At 38.9% G+C, this 23,500-nt stretch overlaps 1 protein-coding gene across 4 annotated transcripts in view; it reads right to left on the reverse strand.

Annotated features, from left to right (window-relative positions):
- erbin (erbb2 interacting protein) overlaps positions 1–23,500 on the reverse strand; it is a 56,875-nt gene that overhangs the window by 23,396 nt on the left and 9,979 nt on the right. For all 4 annotated transcript variants that reach the window (XM_084382281.1, XM_084382282.1, XM_084382280.1 and 1 more), the window contains exons 2-7: positions 22,934–23,008; positions 5,946–6,140; positions 5,552–5,669; positions 3,447–3,525; positions 3,197–3,286; positions 780–836 (exon numbers count right to left, since the gene is read on the reverse strand). In XM_084382281.1, the coding sequence (XP_084238407.1) occupies positions 780–836; positions 3,197–3,286; positions 3,447–3,525; positions 5,552–5,669; positions 5,946–6,131 (530 nt within the window). In that variant the 5' untranslated portion in view covers positions 6,132–6,140; positions 22,934–23,008. The remainder of the gene's footprint in view (positions 1–779; positions 837–3,196; positions 3,287–3,446; positions 3,526–5,551; positions 5,670–5,945; positions 6,141–22,933; positions 23,009–23,500) is intronic.

Consider the following 23,500-nt stretch of genomic DNA (forward strand, 5'->3'; position numbering starts at 1 on the left):
CATATGTTTACATCTCTGAAATGCTTGTGTGTTGCTCTGGCAACGTTCCCGATCATTAGTCCCTTTCTTTGTCAGGGCTCCAGCCTTTAACAGGTCTGGCCTCTGTCACATAAACAACAGCGAGAAGAAGAGAGGATTCGCTTTGAGCTGCTGCTGCAGTTCTGCACTTTTTTACACTGGCTGGCCCGTCACTCAGTCAGGGAAAAATAAGAAAAAGTTAGTAAGATAACAAAGGAAACTCAGCCAGAGGGAGGAAGGACAAAAAAGGGAAATAGGGAAATGCAGTTTTTTGCAGAGAAAATGGGAAAGACGTACAATGGAGTGATACGGCAAGTGAAGCATGAGAGAAGACAGAAAGAGAAAGTAGCTTTCTCCCCCACAATCACCTGGAGCTTTCTCAAATACTCAGGGGACGTTCAGTCTCCCAGCAGCACTGTAACCTTCTCAAATGGTGAAATAACCCTCGCCACTGTCTCAGAAGAGGATTATAAAACCTGCCACAGCAAGCAGCCAAGGAAAGGGGGCTCTTATGCAACACCGTGGAATTTAATACTACAGTTTGAGGTGTGGGGAGCAAATCTACGGTAAAAAAAAAAAGAGACAGGATGGAGGAGAGACATTGCAGGGGTTGTGAGAGGAAGGAAACGGTGAGGAAGGAAGGGTAAAAAACTGTTGACACGCTTCATGACACAAGCATGACTCTCAAAGTGATGCTGCTCCTTTATTTTGTAAATAAAGTCACCATTCTGTATGTTTTTGAAGAAGTAAAAGCCACTTACTTTGGCAACATCTTTAACTGGTTCTCTCTTAGCTCCAAGATCTGTAGTTTAGTCAACCTGTAACAAAGTAAAAAAAAACAAACATTTTATTATCGGTAAGTATTACAACAACACGTAATATTTAAATGACACTGTCAAACATCTGATCTTCATACTGCAGAAACCTTTGTTTACATTTCTTGAGCTGGCAAATGTTTACATAATATAAGTAAGTCAGTTTGCACCCTTTATTGTCATATTTTGTTTGAATAAATATTCTCCAATACTTGCCAATAAGGAGTATTATGTGAAAATAGGCTTACTTCGGCCACGACAGCAGCCACAATTTCCTCTGCTGGCTTATCTGTTACTCACCAGCCATAATGTGCAGCTACATGACAGGGACTTTTGTGGTAATTTAATTTGCCAAAACACAGAATTTTAACGGTTAGGAATCATTACAGATAAAGTAGTGTTTCAAGTGGGCACCTAATGTCACATGTTTTGTGTAATCAGCAGGCTCAACACCAACTACTGTGTAAACTATAAACAATTACAAATCCTGCTTGTTTTTTGAAACAACCCGTTTAATCTTTGAGATAGGAACCACATCTCAAAATGACCAATGTGAGTTTGTCAAATCATTATGGAAGAAAATCTTGAAGCATACAACAGAGCAAGTGGTCACTTTTTTAATCACAGGTGTTATTTAATATCTAAAAAGCCCTTAAAATCCTGTTATAACTGTTTTTTTGGCTACTTTTATGACACTGACGCCATCACTTCTTTGAGGTGATGACAAACCTGTTAGCAAGCATTTGCTAATTTTTACATCCAGCAGTTACAGAGCAACATTATCATTCAATTGGAGGACTGTTTCTGACCAACTGATGAATATTAGTCCAATATTCTCTCTCTTTCAGCTCTGTTTTGGTCTCCACCAACTCCTGAGGGAAATATCTGGCTCTCTAGCTGGTAAATGCAGATTAGCAAGTCTCCAACTGTGACTGTCCACTGTTTGGGGTTCAGCAGGTAGCGTACAGCGGATTTTTTAAGCTTTATCACTGAAAACAGCCTCCTGCTGAGGCTGAAAATGACACAGAACTAAAACTTGTGATTAAGCTCTTTAAAGCTGAGGGAAGCTGCACATTCAAATAATAATTAATCACTACGAGCATCCCCTTTCACATTGTCATTTGATACATTGTTGTTATGAAAATATTGATTATAGCTGCTCTAAAAGGCTTGCGTTATAAAATTAAAAACAGCCTATACAGCTTTTCTGAACAGCCAATAAAACATTATTAACACTTAAGCAGTGAGGTTATCCTACAATATACATTATACGCCTTAATAAACTATAAATGTGACATATTTCTTGTAAGCAAAGTGACAGAGCTGAGTGACAATGACAAATTGAGACTATATTTATTGTGTTCAAATACTTAGACAATATCATCAGCATAACATGGAGATGACATAAGCTTGTCTTGGGTCATAATCAATACTTTGTCAATACACCACCTGGCACTACTGTAGCACATACAGTGAAAGGAAATCTCTTTTGCAGAAAGTTATGGGCATGTTTTTATATTGGAGCCAAGATTTTATTGGTTGGTTAAAAAATAGATTTTTTATGGAATGTGGTACATTGCACAAGTTCTTCTTGTCTTAAAATTGGATTCAAAAATCAGATAAACCTCACCCCTAACGCCACATCTATAATATCCGTGTTGTGACCCAATTAACTACTGCATGTGACTTCACATAAATCATACACTTAAGGGACAGCTCACTCAAAAAACTCAATCTCCTCTTAGCTGTAGTGCTATTTATGTATCTAGATTGTTTTGGCATGAGTTTGAGTTTTGGAAGGAAGCGTGCATCTACTCATCAACAAGAGGTTCGTGCTTGTGACAGTGTGGGGCGTAAACATTATTTGTATCCTGTTCTGCTGAGCTGTAACCTTAGATGGCTTAGTTTGCTAGCCTCCTCTCAATGAGTAGATGTAAACTTCCTTCAGTGTGATAATACAGTTGGTGGGTGTAGTTTGGTAGATATAAAATAGTTCCTTCATGAAATTATTCTCACAACAAGGTCTGTGGATCATCTTGAGTAACCAGGTCAACATTTCTGGTAAGAGACATTGCTGGTGAGTTTTTCTATTGTATTTTTCCTTTGCTTTTTAAGCACCACAAGCCCAGTGCCATCTAGTTACCTTTGACGTTTCTCTACGGGTGATATCTCTAAAACTCTGCAACTCAAACCACGACAAATTTAGTTGATATAATACCAGCACAGGTAGGAGGAAAAATATGTATTTTTGGGACGAATTGTTCCATCATATCCACAGTGTACAGCCTGAGTGTACAGTGTGTACATGAGTTGTTCTGTTAGAAACAGTTTCATCCTGATCCAAAACCGGAGAACAAACTGACCTGCCAAAGCTGGCCGGTAAGAACTCGAGGAAGGCATCATTCAGGTAGAGCTGCGTCAGACTCAGAAGCTGGGTGAAGCCTTCAGGGAGCCTGACAACACATACAGGAACAGGAATAGCATCACTCATACAAAGCCTAACAAAACTGCTGCAATGCCAGAATATTTTAACTCAAAATTCATGCGCAACATTAAGCCAAAATAAAGTTAATTATGGGTGAAAACTATTATATAAAAGTGGACAGTACTTACTTGGATATAGGATTCACACTGGCTTCTACAATAGCTAGGACTTTGCAGTTTTTGATGTTCTCTGGAAACTCCTGGATACCTAGAGAGAAATGGCAAAAAATGCGAGGAGGTAAGTCAACTACACAACATCAATTCAACATCTGCATGTTGAATCGCAAACGTTTTATTACCTCCGACACAAAACAAATGACTCCAGTCAAAACCAACAAAGATGAGGGATAATGAAAGCCATCTTGTCCGTGTTTAGCAGGAGAAGCTTTGTGAATGTTAAACACAGGTGCATTGCGAGGGTCTCTGCCTAAACTGTGTGTGCTCAAGATACATTTGGAGTGGCTCTGCACCTTTCATCTTTAAACAACCACAGAGAAGAGTGCAGAGGTGACATAATAACAGATCAGAATAGGAAGAAGAAAAAAAATAGAAAGACCACTGAGTGATTGTTCACACATTGTGGATGGTTCCTGACAACTTGCAGACTGAGAGAGCAAGGAGACATGACCAAGTCTCAAGGTTTATTTCCACCCACTTTGTTTTGTATCCACAACACTTAGCCCAAAGTGCTTTGAGAAGAAGGATAAGCTACTTTTAAATGTCAACGAGGCCCATGCAGCTCTGGTTCATGAAATAACCACCACATCCCTCAACATTTGTTTGATCTCGCCTGTCTCCGCGCTCATTCATTTTTATTAGAACTACCTTTTTAACCTTTCTTTATGCATGGAAGGGTTTTGCTGAGCATGCATATTCCTCTATCCTGCATTGCATCAAGGTTGTATAGTGATGATCAACCATCTTAAACAGTAACCTGTAGTTTAACCACTTTATTTTAGCTCACAGAGCTCAACAGATAATGTCAGATTGTGGTGTTAATGATAGAAAACTGACAACTTGTTTGAAGTAAAGCCCGTTGTAGGGAATATGCAACAGGATGTTATGAAAATACTGATCGTTTAAAAACAACACCTGATTGCTTCTACACACAGCCGGGCACCTGAACAGAGAACTGTCAAGCCTCCAGAGACTTTATTCTGCAGCTGCTTTTTGTTCTAAATGTCAGACTAGAACAACACTGATGGTGGAAAGTTTTCATCAAACAGGCAAATATGAAAGGACTTCTAGTACAAAACTCTACATCACATTCAACAGCGTGGATGTTTATCTTCAAAGAGCTGAATGTCACACTTTGACAAATGTTGTCACTTCCCACTCTGAAAGCACTGTCAAGACACTGAGTTAAACACCTTGTACAGATATTCTCACAGTTTGTGTGAGAATCAGCTCTGCTGAGCTTCATTTAACTTGAACGGTTTTGTCCTTTCTGCTCCTTTGCGTTATGAAGGCAGTGCGGAGCACATTGCAGGTCTGAGCCTGTCCACTTCCTTTATCCATCACATCAGGGGTTTAGAGTCATGCCGTGATGTGACGTAACATGTGGTAAATAAAACGTGCCATGGCATTTTACCTGAAAAGATCTTTGAAGTAATATATTTGTGGCATCAATTATGCAACCCTTTCCTGGCAATTTCATTTTTTCTAGAAGTCGTTAACTGACTAAAGGTCAAAAGCAGTCATGACAACACAGAAACAACTACAACATTTGGACTTCTCACGCAACAATTTTACATGACTCATCTAACCTGCCAGTCAAAGAGTTTGTCACCTGAGTGATTTTTCTGAAGAAAAGATGCAGACATACAGTAAAACTAGAAGGGACAGCTCAGATCTCTCCCAAGGCATATAGTCCACTCTTCTTTGATATGCAAATTTGTAAGTGCAACCACTATGGATATATTTCCAAAACCTTTAGAATAAGTTAAAAGTAATTTGCTGTATGTGTATTTTTGTGTGCACAATTGCACTCTCCCATGAAACCAGTGTCCCCGAGTGCTCCCTAATGACTGCTTTCTGTAGGGAATTTGAGTAACTACATATGTAGCTACCCCAGAGGATAAATGGTACATGTAAATGTGGCTTTACATATAGTCATTGCAATTTTCATGAAAATTAGGCCAGTGTTTTTTCTGCAATCCTGCTGACAGACAAACCAACCAACAAACCGAACCGTTAACGTAGATATAAGGAATACAAGTTGTAATTTTGCTTACTGTTTTTGCTGACGTCAAGCTCCCTGAGATTGATGAGGTTTGCGATCGCTGCTGGCAAGACTGTGAGGTCATTATCTGGCATGCTCAGTCGATGGAGTAACTGGCAGTTAAACAGTTGCTGGTGGAGAGAGAGAAGAGATATTACAATCAAATTAAAAAGTATATGGTTTAGCAAGATAAAACATCATAATATTAGATGTTTAAATGTCCTGATTGTCTTCAACTGCATCAACTGTCTTCATGCATTTTTTTTATTTTTACAAAATTAATATGAATGAAGTAAAGTAGTCTCCACAATGCAAGCTTTTCCTAATGGATTAATGAATGAATTAGGCCCTCAGCAAGTCAATATTTAGTGACCTGCATGTAGTTGTGTCAAGTTTCTATGCCTTACTTTAGGCAGCTCCTCGATCTGGTTGGCATCGAGGTAGAGTTCCTGCAGGGTCTTCTCAAAGCTAAAGATCTCCTTAGGAACAGTCTCCAGGCTGCAGTGGGAGTAGTCCAGCGATGTTACCGCCTCCTCCTCACCCCGCAAGCAGCGGCACGGCACCAGACGAACAAACAAGCTCCGCTTGGACATCCTCAGGCACTGGAGAGGAAACAGAAAACAGAGAGATATGTAAAGGAAGTCAGGAGGAGTTGAGGAGGTAGGTGTATGACTAGTGCTACTTTCATGCTTTAAGAAGAAGATTGATTATTTTTATCCTTCCTATGTCACATATGTGAAATGTTTTTAGTGTAGTGTAAAAATAAACACTTAAAACACACACGCACATTGATATTGATATCTGATCTGTGCATCTGATCCATGACCACGTGACTTCATTCAGAACAGAGCCCATATGTTGTTTTGTGATCTCCTCCCACAGGACAGATCGTTATCACATGGAGAACAGTGACTCAAGCTTTGAGATCACAAATGCCAGTTAATCAACACTACATGGGGATGTATTTGCCACTAATAACTACTGCAAGAGCAGGCCATAACATAATATGGCAGCAGTGTCAACAACAACAAAACAAAATCCAAAAGGAGACAAAAAACTGATGGAGAGCTATAGTTGTACCAGGCACAAAAAGGGATCTGATCAAACAGCCATTACTTTCCCAAAATCTATCTACACAAAATCACAGTTCCTTCTTTAAAAAGGGATATTTTGGTGTTAGTCAACCTGGGTCATTTTCTGTTAAGACCATAAGTCACAATCACATTTTACATGAGCTCCATTGCAGAGATTGTTGTTAAGGACTTGTGACAGACTCTGAAATTCAGAGAAGTAGGAGTTGAGGCTCATTGCTCAGTGACACTACCATGTTTGTCTCTACAGTTACTGTCTGTTTACTTTTGGTGTTTTAGTGGTTGATTTCTAATAAAGTTTGTTTCCTGGAAGGCTGTAGGAGGCGTGCGCTTCTCGCCCTGATCGACTTTGTTGTTGCAGTAGTCTGCCTTTACCAAATCTCAACAATGCAGGTGGTGGGTAAACCATCATAACACATTAGAAGAACACCCAGGTTGACAAACACCTGCTACTTACAAAGTTCAAATTTTGGCCAACTGCACTTAAAAATAAATACCCAGTTCACGCTGTGGTGAGTTGTGTGAGCCGCTGACAGTAAAAGCTCTTCAACAGTATCAGCAGATGAACAACAGCACTTCAGTACAGAGCCACTTCTGTACAAGGACCTTTCAAAACAGCTGTGGGTTGCTTCATGCACACTCAATCCTATTATTTCCTCTCCAGTATTGTGCTGCCCCTGTGTTCTCACATTTGCATATAGATTACAGCTGATCACTAACAATGAGTCACCATTCAGGGAATGAGTGCTTAACACATTTGATTAGAAAAATTAAAATACCAGACATATGAATTGCACTTCCTTTTAAAAGGTTTCACTAAAAGGAAATGACAACCCCAAGCAGGCCGACATGAAATGTTCATTTTTAGTTTCACATTTATTTTTTACTGTGGGAAAATTTCAGAAATTTCCACAGGCGGGCAAAATGAGCAGCTGTGCAATATCGTGGGTAAAACTGCAATGATTAACCAGTTAGTTGCCAACTATTTTGATAATCGTCAAATAGTATTTTTTTTTAAGGAACATAAGTCACATTTCTGTTTCCAGCTTCTTGAATATAAATATAATCTGGTTTCTTCACTTCTCTATGACATTTAACTGAATATCTTGGGGTTGTGGACAAAGCAAGACATTTGAGGATGTCATCTTCAGTTTTGGAAAACACTGGTCGACATTTCTTACCATTTTCTGTTATTTTATACACCGAACAACAATTAATTGAGAAAATTATTGACAATGAAAATAATTGTTAGTTGCAGCCCCTAGTTGTGGGTTTTCTAATGAAGTGGGTCGTGAATACGTCATGATTCTGACTTGTTTCTTTCAAAACTCCCGCAACTGCAAAATAAAGAGATATAAAAGCCAGAAAATCTTTTCGGCTTCAATCTGGTTGGTAGCTTTAGAGACGGAGGGGAGTCATAAACTTGTCCTTTAGCTCGCTACAGGGATGTATGTATAATCTTTATAGCTCCAGTCAACACAGACACCAAGTACAGTATGCAATATGGAATGTGTTCTGGTCAAAAGAGGCTTTGTTCCTTGGAGCATGTAGAGAATGTGACTTTTCCTCCCCCTCGTCTTAATCTGAGTGCAGCCACAGCACATAATCTCTGAGTCCTTCTCTCACTGTCGAACTGAGCTGTAAAATTGTGATAGCCTTGACCTACACTGCCAGTGCAGACTGTGTGTGGGTGTGAGCACATATTTGTGTTAGAGGTTGCTACAAGCACATTTGGTTAGCTATATTCGACCCATTGTCTTTGTTGTCGTGACATGAAGACATTTTTGCATGTGCGCAACAAGATGCTTTTTTTGGACAGTAGGCGTGATTATTTTTGCAGTGACTCAAAATATGAAGTGACAGACTGTGATGGTATTTATCATGACACATGATCACACTAAGCTCAAAGAAGATATACACTCAGTACATCTTGATTTCATAATAACGAAGCAAAGAAGGAGCTTTGGAGTCCGTCCAAAGTCGAGTCAAAGGAGGCCTGGTCAGCCAACGTTCCATCTCCAACTCATTAAAAATGGGTGCATGTATGTGCACGCCCACACTCATATTGAGGTATGCACACTGTCAGCCTCCCACACACTCTGCTATAGCAGCAGGCAGCTCATGTATAAATACTCTTACTGAGTAATCTGGTCTATCACCAGAGGGGATGACAGAGGGCTTGGCTCCATTCACCCCGAGTAACGAGCTCCGAGCGTATAGATGACGCATGCTATCCCGAGTGGGAGGACTGGAAGGAGAGGGAGTGTGATATGGGTTAACAGAGAAAGGGGTGGTGGCTGTGGATTGTTATGAGGTTATGCAAGAAAAAGCAATCAAGAAGGCAGATAAAGTATCATGAGAGAAGCTGTGGGGAGAGATGTATGTGGTTTAAAGTAGAGAAAGGTAGCATGAGCAAATCCACGCCAACAAGACTGGATGTGCTGAACATGTTAAAGCTGGTAGAAGAATTTAATCTCACACTTTACGGAGGGGTTTTACATGACTCCAACTGATAATGTTTAATAACCAGAAAATCTCAATGTTGGTCTACAGCCACACTGAGGCCTGTCAGGCTGTACCAACGTCAGCTGTCAACATGCTTACAATGACTACGCAAAAACACTTATGTTTAGCAGAAGTTTATCGTGTTTACCATCTTTGTTTAACATATGAGCATGCACACATTTGCAATTAAAACCACACAGTACAAATGAGACGGATGGAAATGTTATTAGTTTGGTATGTATTTGGTCATAAACCAGTATTGGTAGTATGAAACAAGGGCTGCATAATTAATCGAAATATTAGTATCTGTGCATCCAAAATCTATAATAGTACAGTTTAATCTGCCATAGACCTCCACTGTTGACCAAAAACTATTAAAAATACATCAATGAGCTTCACTATTGCTTTGACACCCATTAACTCCCTACCATGATCATGGAGTATTTATTTTGAGTTGCACCCATGTACAACATCTTGATGCTGTAAAAAAAAAAAAAAAAAAAAAACTCACTGGAGCACAAAATGTGTATCAATTCAGCACTAAAAGTAGTCCCCAAAAATGCACAAGTTCCTCTTGTTTTTGAGTAACATTCACTAAAAGGGACAGTGCCAGGCTTTTCAAAAGTATATATAAAAAGCACATATCCATGGACACTTTTTAAAGATTTATGACTTCCATAGAAACAAATGGGCTTGGGGTTCAGGTCAGAAAATATTGAGAGATGAGCTAAAAAATTTTAGTAAAGTCTTTTCAGGGCAATACAAAAGTAGAACATCACCGGGCTTATCCCATAAAAAATAAAACTATGTTGCACAATGTCGTCAGCATGCCAAGTAAGATAACTGGTAAACAACGACGGACACTGAATGAAAGCCTTGTGAGTCAAGTACTTGAGATGATAGTCCTTCAAAATAAACAACCTTTAGAGGAGGAAGTTCAGCTGTTCTCACTGGGTCGAAGGTTGCTGTAACAAGCAAACAAATCAATAAATATAAAAGTATAAAGCTAATTTTCTAGGCCATGCATAATCCTTGTTACATTTCCAGTGCTGGTAAGGTGAGGCAGTGCACCAGTTTTGTTGTACATCCATCCCCTACCTCGTTTCGGCTGGTTATTGTTTTGTGCGGTTAATTTACTGTTTTTACTTTCTTCACCAAAAAAGTTTCCCTTGAAGGAAAATAAAGACGACGTGAAATGGGCTGGATAACTGTGGCCCTGCTAGGCTGGCTGTCTATCTGGCTGAAGCCCCCCAAGAGTAATCTGGAAGGCAGCACACTAATGAGAACCTCAGTGCCCACAACATAGATAGGCTTATCCACTGACCTACATGTTACTGGAATGATCATCCATCCATCAAGAGCTTCTGACTTTTGAACCAAGAAACTTCAAAACATGCAATAGAGATTTCCAGACATGTTAAGCTCTTGGCTGAGATTTTCTTTCTTAGCCTACTTATTTAAGCAGCACATTTACTTAAAGCAGTGTGTTAGTGGGAGCGTGGACTAATAGCTGTGAAATTGTTAAAAGCCTCAAAAAACACTAGCTGTACTTATTCAGAAATTTCAAAATGTGTGGGAGCAATGTGTGAATGGTGGACATGTGACTCTGCAGCCTGGCAAAGATCCCTGTGGCTTCCTCTGTGCAGCAGAGAAAGAAATAGTCCAGAGGGCAGGCCAGTCACAGATTCCCACTTTATTCTCCCAGTCAGAGCCAGGAAACCACTTCCCTGTCACAACCCCTCTCCCTGTAACTTAAGTGCCTCCTGGGTCAGTGCTGTTGCTATAGAAACTACGGTCAGGAGTAAGATCATCTCTCCGACCCCCAAAGTCATACACAAAAACATGCAGCTGAGCTGCTTAAACAGGAACTTTGCTGACATTCAACTAGCTTTGTATCACTACAATGTTGGTAGTATATGCAACTGAACAATGGTAAACATGAAAGCTTCTCAGTGGCAGATGAAGCCATAAAAGCTCAACTTCCTGGGTATAAAATTACTGTGATCTTACGAGTTGTGGGGTCCATAGAGCGTGCGCACTGCCGGTTGAGCGGGCTAACTTCTGGGTTAGCGCCCAGCTAACTTGAATGGGCATAATTAATGGTGCAGCTCCTCTAGACTTTCAAAATGTATCGAAACTGAATGGCTAAAAATTATCATAGTGAAAGTAGTCACTTCGCTGGGGTTGTGATGCTCAAAAAACTTTATCCACCGTTTTACAGACGCTTCTTTCACTTATTGGAAAAAGTATTTTTGGACCCTAGTGCATCACGTGATGATTCAATTACACGGTTTTGTCATTACAAGACTTGGCTTCCTGGGTTTTCTACCTTATGAGCAAAAGGGAACACTACAGCCCTTTGTCTGTCTTCTCTGATTGTATAGCACCAATGTAAAAAATATTTGGGTCTTTCTAGTGCATAGACAACCCTGTTTTATGCAAAGGCCATATTTTCAGAGGTGAAATACTTTATTTAAGTGCTTATGCAGAAAGGTATTTACGGATGAAATACAGAAAAGCTGTGAGGAGGGCTGTTCAAAAGAAAATGAATGAAAGTGAACTCTAAAAAGAGACGGGGATTGAAATTTCTGTGTGTGCTTCCCAAAGGTCACCGAGTCCATCCACAGTCGCCAACTAGCACTCAATGGCCTACTTCTTCTTTAGCCAGTAAAATGGTTTGGGAACTAATCAGTAGTTTCTAAAGTGCCTCTGCTTCAAAAACAACAATCCTGTCAATGCAGGAGCAATTTAAGACATGGAATAATAGATAAGAGGTAAAAAGGAGCAAAAGGATGAATTCAACATAAGCATACAAACATTCAAAACAGCTCCAATAGGTAATGCTGGTGTCTGTGACGAGGTCTGTGTGCACATGTACATTTGTGTGTAACGGGTTAAGCGGAAATGAAAGTGCAGCATTTGACAGTAGCGGGCAGCTTGTGTTATTTATAGTAAATAGTACTCGTCTGGTTGATATGGCAGAATGTGATTAGTACGGGCCGGCTCTTGCCTTATGAAAGAAGCTTTTGATCCAGATTGCAGTGGACTGTTACAGGATTGCTGGGTCACAGCTGAAACCTTATATTGGAGGTTATGGCACAAACAATGCAGGGGGAAAAAAAACACATAACAGCTTGCAGAGTCTGTGGGATACACTTGAATTGCCCCCGTCTGGAGGAAGAGGAAAGAAAAAGTCACTTCCTCAATGCAGGGCGGAGTGCCAGAGGGTTTTAGGCTTGTTCTCTCGCCCTTCCCACTGTATAATGCAGATTTAACTATTCATAAATGGGATCATATCCTTACCATGGAGTTCCCCTTTATCATTTACTGACAAATCAAAATCAAGCACAGAAAGAAGTTCAACATACATGTTGATTTATATTTGCAGCCCTATATCCAATTGAGAGATGACAGTTTCTAGTTGACAACTTATGTAACAAAAGGAATATATTACAACCTCTAAAACACTTTTGAATTTTAGTTATACTATCCCCACTGTTGAGACTGAAGTAATTTTTACTTACAATGAAAAGTCTTTAAACGCATCTTTTTAAAAAAGTCCAGTGTGTAGGATTTAGTGGAATCTACTATGAGGTTGCAGATTGCATTCAACTTTACACCCCTCGCCTCACCCTTATCTACAAAAGGCGGTTTGTCCCCTCTGTGCTAGTTTAGCAAATTTGCGGTGCAACAATGCGGTTCCACACCCTCTGTACATATAAAAGGCTCATTCTAAGGTGATGAAAACACAATGATTCTTTGTTTTAGGTGGATTATACACTAATGAAATCAGAATTATGAAATATATATGACATTTTGGCATACCCCAAATACTATGCACTGAACCTTTAAAGGGTAACTCCACCAATGTTACACATGAAAGTGTGTTAATAGGTCTTGAGTAGTACTGCAATTGGGAAAAAAGTAGCGTAAAGTCTTTTGCTGCTCTAGAGAAGGCTGAATTTATTCTGGCAAATTGCCTCCAGTGATGTCACTAACTGTCTTCGGTGCATTGTGGGTAATGTAGGCACCAGGTTTTGAAAAGGAAGAAGAATGCATGGAATAAAAAACATTATCTGCTTCTTCAGTATTGGACAGTTGATCGTATTTTTATCAACTGTCCATCATATAATGAGTACGACAGTGTTACAGGAGTGCAATGCTAGACCAGTGGACTGCCAACATTACCCACAATGCATTATCAAATTACATCACAGCCACTAAAGGCTTTATGCTACTTTTCCATATATGCAGTAGTACTTCCCAAGACCTGTAGACACACTTTAGTGTGGAAAATTGGTGGCGTTACCCTTTAAGTACTGCTACAAAAATATGTTTGTGTAGTCAAGTGGAAGGGTGGGAACATCTCTATACTGGAGTTCAGTGTACAATATTGTCCCTAGTGAGGTCTTTCCTCTGGGCACCTAATTAACAGCATCACATTCAACTCCAGCTGGCACAACAGGAGAACTGCTGCTTCTCAATAATGCAGTGGGATATTGAGTTAAGAGGACCACAGTTAAGCAACTCACTAACACACACAGAGCCATGTCTCCATGCTCCATACCCTCAAATCAAGCAGTCCCAAGCACAGCTTAGACACATACCCATGACTTCATTCTTATTTTACCACAGCTGGCAATCAATATGCTGGCATTTTCCCCACAGTAGGGCTTGATAACTAAACACAGGGAGCAATCCATGTGTACAAAAACTAATCAACGGGAAGCGATGGATGGAATTACAGCTGAAACAGGTAGAAAGACAACACTGTTGTCAGTATCTGCAGCGGGGGTATGCGGCTCACTGGAACCTGAAGTTCCAGTTTTGCTCTCCCTGTGGTTTTGGTTCTCACAAGCGTTCTTAGGTCTCAGTGGTCTTGCGTGACTCTAGAAAACAAAACCATGATTGTTTTCTTTGAATTCGTGCTGAAATGAGGGTAAGTAATCTGATCCGTGACAAAGACAAAGTGCCTTTTACCGCATCATCCCAATTTTCTACTCCGAGCAGTGTGGCTCCGATAGACTGAGCACATTACAACAAGACGTGCATCCATTTCAACATTTACAAGTAGCCTACGCACACATTGCTCTTTATCTGAATATGTTTAAGAAACACTTTGCAATTCATCTCTTCGTAGGAAAAAAAACTGTATTATTGTTGCAGCATTTCTGCACCTCATGTATACGTATTAAGAAAAAAAATGAAAGTTTCTTTATCTTGGAGACAATAGAGAGTTGTTTTCGCGCAGCATAATAAAAGTTACAACTACGAGCAGATTATCAAGTACACAATAGTGCTGTACTTTATCAAATGAAACAAAGAATTCAATTATACTAAGCATTTGCAGAGGGAAGAAGATCTGCTCACAGGGCACTATCTGTTTCACAATCTCTTACAATACCCAGTATTGACCATAAACACCCTGTGTTTAAAGATGCAGTCCTCCCACCTACAATGACGCCCTCACTGCAGCCAAGTCTGCTAGGCTTTTTGTTTAGAATGTTAACATTTGTGTTGGAGCAAGTGTGGTTTTGTGTTTGTCTCACAAACAACACTTTAAGCGAGTTTAAACAAAGTTTGTCTTGATCAGATTTTACTGTACTGATTCATTATGATTTATTGGTTCATTACAACTATTGATTAAGATCTGAAAGGAGCTTGGAAAGTTGTTTTAATCTAATGAAAATGCCCCTAGTACAAAATATGTTACCAGTAAGCAACAATATGTAAGAAATATACAAATAAATTCTACTTAGACATAGCGCTGACTGATAAATCCCATTTCCCAATATTATGAAGGCCTACTTGGATGAATGCGTATGTTGATAAATGATCAGAACTGCTGAATGGTGTATAAAAAGGACCTGCTGATCTTTAAAGAGCTTAAAAAAGTTGCAGCTGAGAAACAGACTGATAATGTTCTCATCAAGTGAAATAGAGCTTGACCATATTCCAACGAACCTTTCATTTAGCCATCATATTTAATCAAAACCAACTCAAGTCTTAATGGGATGCATTTTATTCTCCCCTTTACTCTCTGCACACTCAGCTTGGCTCACAGTGCAGAGGACTTCTAATATTCTGAATCCAGAGCGTCTACATTTTGATTTCCTTTGAGATGACTATCATAATTACTCTAATGAATTATTCCCACGTTATTTCTTTAGACACGGTTTGGCTTGGGGCAAATGAATGCGGCCTTATTTTCACCTCATTTGTTCAGGCTTTTACAACTCTGAGGTTATAGAGAAGTCATCGATCCCCCAGAGACAGAGAAAGACTGGGAATGGGGCAGTCCACCTCCAAAGGTTACGTCCTCCCCACCATGCATTTAGGGGATTAATAATCATGTTTATCTTCTGACCTTTACTGCAAGCTGGTAACAGTCTGTCTTGCAATTCACTTGGTATTGAACTGTCAAGTATGCAGAAAATATGTAGGGCAACCCTCGCATCTCGACACTAACCAAGGTAATAGTGACACTATGAATTGATTAATAAATTGGGATTTACAAAAATAATGTCATCTATTAGTTTTGGAATTAAATAAATCATTTCATTATGTGAATTCATTTGAACCAAAAGATCATCATCATATACAACATTAACTATAATAAAAACTCGAAAGCACCTTTCCATCAACTAGTTTGAGGCGAATAAACTAGGCAATGCAAAGCGTAGTTACATCAGAATATGGTGGTACAGGCTATGTTATGCATAGAAGAGCAAGAAACAGGGTGGAAGACAAAACTAGTTGTTTCCCAACAGACAAAGGTGTTTTCAACTCCAAAGAAATGCATCAACTCTTTTTTGAAAAAGGCAAAAACCACCAAAAGCGAGTGCAAAATTAAGGAATTTGTTAAATGATGCCGTTTCTATCAAGCTTTTCTAATGCTGTAATTTAAAATGCACATAAAAATAAGTTTATGGAAACATGGCCTTTGTAAGTGAGCCATGAGGTGTACAAAGTCATCTGATCTTTGCGTGACCAACAGGAGTGCTTACCAAGTGCTGTCATGCAGTCTCTTATGATATGACTAACTGTGCTGTGAGATCTACTGAATGGACTCGTGAGTAATCAGATGTAGAACAGCTTAGTTATGAATGAAAGAAAGATGTTACTTTACTGGGGACAGAAGTCTATTTTACAAGTGGAGTGCTAAAAAGTGTTTTGAATGCCTGTATTTGTAATATTCTCCGTCCCTGTACTTCATCCAACAATATCTGTTTTGGCCACTTTCATACCAATCTCATGTAATGCACATCGGGCAGTGATCTAGCAGATTACTGAACAAAAACAAAAACAAACACATGGAGTAAACAGAAGTAAAAGGAAATGAAACAACACGTTCTGCATCATCTCTATATGGTGTGCTCTCTTGAAGATTATAATCCCACACATGACTGTAGAGCAAGAGAGACTAATTATCTCTCACCAAGAACCGCAGAAAAGGTCATTTTAGTAATCAACCTTTTTTTAGTGATATACTAGGTGTGAATCAGGATTCAAGTTGCCATATTTTTCTCAAAATTATCTGCCAACAACACAAACGTATCACAATGAAAATAATTCTAAGTTGCACAAAATACGTCCAGTCAACAGCTACAATACAAGTACTTTCATCAATGATCTAAATGTCAATCTGGCTATTGAACAAAGCATGGCTTAGAAAGGTAATGTTCCATTTACAGGTCAAAAAGTGTTTGTACTAAGTTCCATGATAAGAACTACAACCACAACCTTTTATGCACTACCTTGTTGTGTTTCTACAAAGCCACTTCCTGGCGACATAAACGCTGACGACAATTCTGCTGAGATGTGCAACAGGGTATCCTGTGAGACGAGCTCGCCACAGCCGTCAATTGACGTCAGCCATCAATTTCATAGTTTATGCAAAGACAAAATCGTGCACTTTTATCTGAGAAAGCATGATCGCTTGGACGTGGTGATTTTTTGCAAATGTGTGTCCTTTTGAGGTCGCGTAGGCTAATAAAGTGAGAAAACCAATGAGTTTTCTTTTAAAACTCAGTTTTACTAGAATTTATTGATCACAGTTCAAATGCTTTGTGAGAAAAGTTGATTTCCACTAAATGTGTGCAGCATGGGGAAATGTATGTTCTGTAAGGGCTAACTGAATACTTCCACCTGCTTAGTATTCCATAAGAAACAGAGGGAACACTTGCTTATTGACAAGGCGGAGCAGATATTTGACTTTGGTGCATGAAAGAGTGCTGAGCTGCCTTATCCAATGAACTAGCTGCTTTATCAACTGTGAGCTGGCTGTCTTCTGTAGCAAAGCACCCTGCTCATCATTCTTGCTCCTTTCCCTCCTTGTTCTACACGAATGCCTTTTTCTTCCTCCCTTCTCTTATTATCGCTTGATGTCCCATTTCTACAGTAGTCCCAATATTTGAGAGGTCTTTATGAACAAAAAAAGTGCTACAAACCCACAACAGAGTCATCTATTTAGAAAACAAAATGTGATAGGCAAAAGGCTGCAACTGGAGGACCAGGTCTACTGCTGACCTGCTAGAATGGTTTGCATAACTGTTTGCATAAATGTTGCATCATGTGAACTGGCCAACTTTCATTTGAAATCATTTGGATGGTGATTCCTGAACTTCCCCACCTTTCCCGTTAAAGCGTAGAAAATTGATTAAAGGACTCGTTAAAATAACTATCTTTGAGAAGCTAAAAAGGCTTGGAGCTTTAACTACATGTCTGCAATATGTCAGAAAACCTATACATTTAGGTCTGATGCTGTTCATGCAGTTTTTCAGAGAGCAGTTTCTTCCTCATTAAGACTTAACCAGGGTGAGGAAGGAGAGAGCCCTGTTAGTTATAAATAGCACTCTGCTCAAAAATCCCCTCTGCTGCTAACTTCTTAATTAAATATGAGTTCCAGTTAAATATGAACCCCTGAGATTCATTTCTGCAGAGAGGAGACCTGAACAAAGACATTAACTCTTATTAACAATGTCACACTAACTTTAGGGATGCTGAAGTAGAGACTATATCATAGTGCTCAGGGTCTTTGCTACAGTAGATTTGCACATAATGTTTAAATATAAAATACTCTAGAAAGGCAGTAAGATGAGGGCTTTCTGTCACATTAACATACATTTGGCTATTTATCTGTATTGCCGATACTCTAACTAAAGGTCAGGAACTTCTTTTTCAAATACAAAAATGTGAAATTATCGGTTATCTTATCACTAAAGGCCGGTAATTATTGGTTATCGGTATCAGCTGAAAAAAATCCATATGGTGCATCAATAATACTTTCAAATCACTCATTCAATCAACAGTAGAGCAGTATTGGTTGGTTAAACTGATTCAATTAAAGGTTAAAGGTTGGCACAGAACCTGCCAATAACACCTCCTTGCAACCTGCGAAAACAATGGATTGCCTTCCTGTCGTGATGCACAGTATTATGACTGAGTACACTATGATACAGCACAAATAAACAGCCTGCTGTTAATATGGTGACATTTTGCACATCCACCATTGCCTTTGAAATGTTTCTATTGATTAAAAATTACATATAATCTTTTATATTTTGCTCTTTTTGTCCAAATCCTGAATATAACCTTCCGGCCATAACATTTACAGACTGACACCTCTCTCTCTATGGATATCACATAAAATATAGAGTGCCATTACTGCAAAGATGAGAGTGTATTATCTCAGCACAATGTTTCTCAGATTTCATCTAAAATGGATTATTTCCAAACCATTTTGCTATGGTGCAGCATGTGACAGCCACATAAATAGCAGTATACGAAAGGCTTTAGGGTTCATTGTGCTTGGCATTGACTCTGCATTCAGAACCTCATCCATTCCCCACTAAAATCACACTCCCATGTGACACTTTGTATATACAAAGTAACCTTATTTACCAAAACAATTTATTTTGAACCACGACATGTGAGAGAAGCATGCCGATTAGTTTTTACAGTGAAATAAGTGCGCTGATGAAAATTTACAGTGAGTTCAAGTGCTGCAGACCAATGTTGCTTGTCTCGTTTCCAACTCACAGAGCTCGAGAGGAGCTGGAGGGTATCTGCTCTTGATCTAGGCTACTCACACAGATGGTCAAGAATGGAAAAAGCAGAGGAATGGATAGACAATAAGCAAGCCAGACATAAAAATATAAAATGCACACAGCTCACAGTGAAGGTAAATATCTTACTTTTGCTTTCTGACGTAATTCGTCTTCTCAAATATATTTACTATATTTTAAATTATAAATGGACATTGCCTGAGAAGAAGTTCTTAAAAACCTTGCTCAGTTATATCAATGTTTGAATGATAAGGCTTCCAACAGTTAACAGAAATTAAGGGCTACAAATCAGAAACAGTTGCTTGTCTGTTTCTCCATGTGAGCGAGAAAGACAGAGGGAGCGAGATGCAGTGTGCCAAGTCTCAATAACCAGGTCAGACACATTCAGGTCAGAGGCATGTATCCATGCAGACAACTGCCGCATTTTCCTTGTTAGCTTACTGGAGAATATGGAAATGGAGAACAACCCCATAATGCCTTGTTAAAGTCACAAACTCTGCTCATTAAATACCGTTTTAAAAAAGTTAACAATGAAAAGTCAAATGGAAAAATGGGTCAAAAAATGGCATCCAGTCTCTCCCATTCTCAAACATAACGTCACAGAGAACAGCCCAAAAAGTCATGTAGTTAGGTGATGAATTACAATTTTAAACAGAAGCTTTGCAAAGAACAAAGAGGTTAAATGTACATTCTTAACAATAATGAATATTAATTGCCACCTGAAAGATGCATAGATACGAAATGACGTGAATTGTGGAATATCAATATATCCATGAAACAAAAGCTAGTTTTCTTTGAGGTGGCTATGATCAATGGATCAAGTTACAATCAAACAATATGAAAAGGGGTCACGCTTAGTGACTCACCAACAGATTTACATGAATCTGCTGTCTGCTAGTCTCTATAGTGCTTTATAGTGAGTTTCAGTCTACTGTTTAGCTGCCCAGCCAAAACAGTACCTGCTCATCTCAGCAGATAGACACACAGCAAATAGTTAGTGAACAAAGTAGAGCATTTAGTATCTAAAAAGCCAGATATTTCCCTCAGGACTTGGTGAGACCAAAAACAGAGCTAAAATTGAGTGAATTATATCCAGCAGGTCATCAGAAACGCGTCTCAACTGCTGGCTGCACAAATAAGCATTTATTTCTCAACAAGTTTGACATTTAAACTTAAAAGCTGGTAATCTGTACACTCATTTCTACTTCTCCCAAGTGACCAGAAAAAAAAAAAAAAAACACTCATTGCAGTTTAAAGTCACTTAACAATAGTTAGCTACAACTGTATGACATCATCAAGAAACTTCTGTTGGTCTAATAATGGCAAAATTGCTTCAGAGCCAAAAGCACCGTCAGCTGAAAGTGTGGGCATGGCATAATCAATTAGATGTTCTAGTTAGATATAAGATCACATGCATAGGACAGTTAATTCAATCCGTAGATACTGTCTATCACTAGATACAGCTGTTCTACCGATTAATTCTCTTTGAGAGCTACTACTCAGTTTATGGAAACGGAGTATGAAAAATCCGTCTGTAGCATGAATGCTGGCAACACTAAGTTTGCGCAAAAAATTTCAAAATCTCTCGCATATCTTAAAATACATGGAATCTCAACTTAATTAGAAAAACCTTGATTGCAACATCAGTGCTAATGCTCAACAGTCCTGCACAATTTCAGACTGGCCTCGAAAGATAAAGCTGTGGTTCAGTGAAAACAGATAAGCAGGAATTTTACGGTTTAACAAACTACCGATTGTCATCTTCTATGAATCAAGGCTTAAAGGATTTGAGCCCGGCGTAGGTGAAAAGAGGACTTCCAAAGCAATATGAGCTCCAACCTTATGCAAATTGCTGTCAAATTCTAGTGCAGTATTCAATGCAGCAAAAAGCCATTGCTAATGTGCGAATGAATTGTGAACATATATCAGTCCTTTAACTAGTTTATGGAAAAGAGAAAAAGTAATCCATATCATAGACATGTTAGAGACTAGTGTGCTGGCCTTGGTTTAGATCCAGGTATCAAATGTAGATTGATGCTAGGCCTGCAGCCGTGTGAAAGTTATGCAAACAGAGCAGCTATGACTTACGGGAAAGTGGTCCAACAAGTAAATGTGGAAATGTTGCACTTTTAATCTTCCAGCATTGAAAGACAAACCTGTTCCTGTCAGTAAGGCTAAGAAACAAAGTCTTCTGTCATCTGCTCTTGTAGTCTTTACTTTTGGGTCACAAGACATGTGCATCCAAAGTGTCTTCGAGACAAACTGTCTTAATGGCTTTTGGGGGGACTGTCTAGATGTCTAAAAATGCGTTCTCGGTTTGACCACACAGTCCAGATTGGAAAAATTAAGTAATCAAGTTATCCAAACACAGTGACATACTGTACTAACCCAGGCAGCGTAGATTTGACTGAGTGTGTGACTGTGGAAATGAACAAATTCACACAGGTCTTCACTTCATCTTTGATCTGAACATATAATGATAAGCATCTTATTTACATCTAAGCAGTTTCTGGAGCGTCAAAGATGAAGCTGATGTCAACAACATGAAAGAACAATCAGCACCCTGAAGGGACTTTTTAACAAGTCTGTCCTTTTTATCCAAAAAGCACGCCTTCAGGCAGCCTACTGACCTTTGTTTTGACAAGTATTTACAGTCGCCATAATGAATAAATGTAAGAAGAGCGTGTTCTGCTGCAAATTGATCATGCGATTTTTTAAAAGTGGGTCATATAAAATCTAAAGATGGAGCTTTTTCTTAAAATCTTTTTCTTCATTTGTTACTGACAACATTCAGAATGAAAACATACATCAAGATTCTCATATAATCTTTTTCTTTTGGATGCAATGAAATATATCTTTTGGCAATGTAAATTTCATATATGCCATTTTCATTTTGAAGGGTCTTAATGCACCATGCATGGGCTTTCCCTGCTTTTTCCTCCTTGATAATAAAATGACAACTTAAAATGTATTCAAGGTTCCTCAGGCTTTATTTGAGAATGTTAATTCATGCTGTAGCTAGGGGACTCTTTGATAACTAGCTTTCTTTCAAGTTTTATAATTTCGTCTTCATTTGTGGTCATTTTATTTCCAAACTCTTTAGTTTTCAAACTTGTGAAACTTATTATTTCTCCCCTAAAGCATTCCTTAAATCTAATGAGTGGTGATGTCTATGCAGTATTTAGTTGAAAATATGAATCTTTGTGTTTATCTTGCAGCTATTCTGTATCAAGTCACCATCTAACGGGAGTTTTTAAACTACATTATTCTATTGTCAATGAGGTCTGAAATAACTATGCTGCCATAATAGCTTTTTTTTTTTTTTCACCTTTATAAAAAGGTGAAATAGGATGCTGACTGCACACAAAGCTAGTTTGGCAGGTGTATCATGTACCGTGGCCTACAGGGGAACAGGGTGGGGCACACTTGTTGTTTCTTGTCAGCGTTGGACTAATATTTGACAAAAATACACCACTGCTGTGAGAGCAAAACTGTTCATACTGACGCATTTGCTTCAAAAGATAGAAATGTAAATCAAAATCCAAAACACAAAGCGCACACTACATTCACAATTGTTGCTGATGTAAGTGAGGCATCACCAACAGCCTAATACAAAACAGGCTGTTTGATAACACTAAATAGCATGTAACCTGCAGGGCCGAGCTACTTGGGTAATAAAAAAAAGAAATAAATATCAATAGGAAATAGCCTGACGTGAATTGGCTGCCTTACCTTGTCATTTAGGACTCAAGCGCCTGGATGCCAGTGGATGGCAGATGATAGATTCAACAGCAACAATTTGCTTATCTAAAGAAAAAAGTACAAAAGACAACGTAAGCACCAAATATAAAGCAAACCCTACAAACACCAACGGTTCTTCATCTGCTTCGTATAGATTTATAACTCTTACCATACATTTCTCATTGCCCTTGCACTGTTCCCTCCATCAGTAAGAAACAGAGCTGTGTATTGCCCATGTAAATGATAAACAGACAGATATTCATCTGTTTAACATAAACATCTTTTTATCATTCTTTTTTTAACGGAACTGGTATTCAAACTATTTTACTGCATCATGAGATGTTTCTGCTTAACAGGCTTTTTTGAGATATACATACGAGAAGAACAAACACAAAATACACACAAAAAACCCTCATACATTTCCAATTATTGAAATGTAAAACAGGATCCTTCTCCTCACTGCATTCAGGCAGTCTCTCAGTGCAGAATCAGACCAAAGCAATAACTAGGAGTGTTTATCCCTGTGGATACGCGACCATACTGGGCCGTCGAGAATAC

Source organism: Pagrus pagrus (genome assembly GCF_965226575.1).
Source record: "Pagrus pagrus genome assembly, chromosome: 19".
NCBI classification, from domain to species: domain Eukaryota; kingdom Metazoa; phylum Chordata; class Actinopteri; order Spariformes; family Sparidae; genus Pagrus; species Pagrus pagrus.